At 42.7% G+C, this 2,883-nt stretch overlaps 1 protein-coding gene across 2 annotated transcripts; it reads right to left on the bottom strand.

Annotated features, from left to right (window-relative positions):
• Positions 1 to 450: 450 nt before the first annotated feature.
• Positions 451 to 2,016, bottom strand: LOC126791166 (uncharacterized). 2 transcript variants are annotated; one of them, XM_050517577.1, is made up of 5 exons: positions 1,640 to 2,016; positions 1,542 to 1,597; positions 1,217 to 1,449; positions 994 to 1,058; positions 451 to 866 (listed from the first exon to the last, which is right to left on the bottom strand). In XM_050517577.1, the coding sequence occupies exons 1-3, from the start codon at positions 2,002 to 2,004 to the stop codon at positions 1,370 to 1,372; spliced, it is 501 nt and encodes a 166-aa protein (XP_050373534.1). In that variant the 5' UTR covers positions 2,005 to 2,016; the 3' UTR covers positions 451 to 866; positions 994 to 1,058; positions 1,217 to 1,369. The 2 variants fall into 2 exon arrangements, with proteins under 2 accessions (XP_050373534.1, XP_050373533.1); XM_050517576.1 differs by having other exon boundaries at positions 1,542 to 2,016.
• Positions 2,017 to 2,883: the final 867 nt, after the last annotated feature.

Raw genomic sequence — 2,883 nt, 5'->3', positions numbered from 1 at the left:
AATGGCTTCAATGGATAACGACGACGAAAGATAATGTCAGCAAGTAGTGTTCAACTGGTTCACCTCATGGCGGATTGTCATAAAATGTTAGAAGGTAATTGTCGTAAAATGTTAGAAGGTAATGTTTAACTGGTGGGTCACTACGTGACGGCAAAGCATTTGACCATGAATAGTTGAGCAGCCAACGAATTAGGAAAGCTGGCTCAACCAAAATAACTTGAACAAGTAGTTGTCGTAGTTTAATAAAATTCTTTGGACAGGGTTTGCAAAAAGGACTTTGCAGTTTCCTTTCACACATCACATACGCTGTCAAGAACAAGCGACTCTTCCTTCCACATGAATAGGAAACAACCAATGAACAACTCAACATCGCAACCAAAGAAAATGAATGGCAACGCTATCTCTTATCCTATAGGGAGATTAATCTCAATACGTACTTAACACACCATGAAGCATTACTACTTGAATTCATTCAAATAATTTTGTATATACTCCATTTCATATGCCCTGCATTCCCAGCCTCCCGGTTTAGTACACAATGCAAATTATCAGAGGCAACCTAAGATCAAGGCCTTACAGCTCTCAGCAAGAATGCATCATTGAGTAGTCAGCTGCTTAATATAACCACAAGAAAGCATACTAATGGAATTCTCCATGAAAACAAGATCAGAGAGAACTAAACTGTGAAGTTACGAATCAGATTTCATGGTCAGATCAAGAATCCAGTAGTCGTTCGCCCTCTTTTAAATTGTATCTGGAATTCCAGCTAACTGATTGGCCGGCACAATCAGGCACAGATGGCCATTCCATCGAACTTCAGGCATTGTTAAGCATTGTCAGCTTGATCGGTGCATGGACCTCTCTATCTATTTATATGAACGATAAATTAATCAGGTGCAGTTTAAAACAAAATTAGAGAACCATAACTATCACAACAACATAATTGTCAGCACCGGAAAAATCACACAATGCGGACTAAGTTAGGTTAGTTACCTCGGCAAAATGCAGAGGACAGCAAAATACTTGGTGAAGCTCCAAAGGAGGCTCTCACCTCACCACTGCATAAAAACGAACAGCCAAGGTTGGAATTCATTGGCATCTAAACATTGTCCAGTATTAAAACGTAATTCATTATTCGAATCATAAACAATGTTCGTAGTAGGTCCGCGACAAACATAAACATAAGTGTGACTCATGTATGTGTTTGATCTCAAACCTGAAATAATCTTCTTCCATCTTCCTCAAAGTAAAGTAGATCCATCCTGAACAGGTTTTCCAAACCTATTGAGGTTTCACTTCCACCAGACAATGTCGGTCCATATCATCAATATTATGCTCAAGGATTAAAGCATAAAATTCAAATCTGAGCTCAGCTGCACAGTTTAACAGTGCACGCCACCGCCTGAGCCCAGTACTTGAGCCTCGCCTTCACATCCTCAGGATGATCACCTGCACGAGCACGCATCCAACAATTTAATCAAATCGAAATCTAAAACTGAATCAACGACACTATCGAAAAATCTAGAACACTGGGCACTCACCAGGACTAGAGATCTTCCAATTGGCAATCGGACTGGAAACAGAAGAGCAAGAATCCGGTGCTGCGGCAGGAGAAGAAGTCTCCGGCGACTTGTTGTCCATGAACTTCTGGCTCATAGAGTAACAAAGCTCAAGAGCCGGCAAGGTGTTACAGAGCTCGGGAATCTCCTCGTAGCTGAACCCAAATCCCAGATCCAAGCAACCTTTGAGCTCATCGAGATCCTCATCCGTCAAGCTTTTGGTCCGCGACAGATCATCCTCATCCGCCGCATCCACATAGCCTTCAAGCAAGACCTTCCTCCCCGACGACGACAGGCTTCTCAGCTTGGGCAGCTCGCCTTCTTCCCGCTCCAATTCTCTGTTGAAGGCGGAAGAAGAGTAGATTGATTCTAACGACTCGTAAGCTGGCTCTTCTTCATTTGGGATTGAAGAATGAACTCGAGATTCGGGAGCTGTGGCTTCCATTACTAATCTCTCTCTCTCTCTCTCTCTCTAGAAGGTGCATTGTGAGAGAGGCTGCTTCTCTCCTTTTAAAGCTCTGGTGTCCGACCTAAATTATGATGATGTATGTGAATGGTATGGCATGCATGTATGGATGATGGCATGGGTTGTGTGAGTTGGGGCGGACAGGTGTTGCTGGACTGACATGACAGGAGAGGGAAGTGGACACGTGGTTGTCGCGTAAACAACAAAAAGAGGGAGGCGGGGGATATGGAGCGGGCAAATCCCTCTCCAAGTTAATACATTCTAAAGCCCTTCAATGTTAAATTTAACTTGCCCCATTTTTAGATATGCCAATAACTTCTCGTGCTTACATAATCGTTAGAGTCAAAGTGTGGGAGATGATATTAAAGTTTGATGAGTAAATGATAATACTTCCAAGAGAAGGTAGGGGATCTAAGGCTACGTTTCGCGGAGCTTTTCAATTCTGCGCTTATAAGCAAAGCATCATATTGGTGTTTGATAAACTATAAAACATGGAGTTTTTCTAATAAGTCGCGGCTTTTTCAAGCCAAAAGCAGAAGGAGCTCCCCCCCTTCCTTTTAGAAGTCAATTTCTGCTTCTCTAACGCGGCACTGTAGCGGCGAATTAATGAACTTTTAAAAATACCAATGGGTATCCTTCTAATTTCTCAATAATTACGACCATATACCATTTTCTAAACAAGCTGCCTTCCTCTCTTTCGTGTTCTCCTTGACTCTACTACCGTCCTTCATAGACGCCAGATCAAAACTTGTAGGTGAGAGACGCCAACCAAATCCATGGGCTGCAGGTGAGGCAATCCGGGTGGTGTACTGACGTCGTTTTGTTTTTTTGGTGAGCTTTCTACTTCTTCGTTCCACG

This window comes from Argentina anserina, chromosome 4 (assembly GCF_933775445.1).
Source record: "Argentina anserina chromosome 4, drPotAnse1.1, whole genome shotgun sequence".
Classification (NCBI taxonomy): Eukaryota; Viridiplantae; Streptophyta; class Magnoliopsida; order Rosales; family Rosaceae; genus Argentina; species Argentina anserina.
Note: the sequence above shows the minus strand (reverse complement) of the source record. Positions and strands in the feature narration are given on the sequence as shown.

What these genes read in the sequence shown, in the direction of transcription:
- LOC126791166 (XM_050517576.1), bottom strand. Translation starts at nt 2,004, where the DNA reads ATGGAAGCCACAGCTCCCGAATCTCGAGTTCATTCTTCAATCCCAAAT. An exon ending in TTGGAAGATCTCTAGTCCTG is followed by an intron (nt 1,450 to 1,541) that starts GTGAGTGCCCAG and finishes GTGCTCGTGCAG; the next exon opens with GTGATCATCCTGAGGATGTG.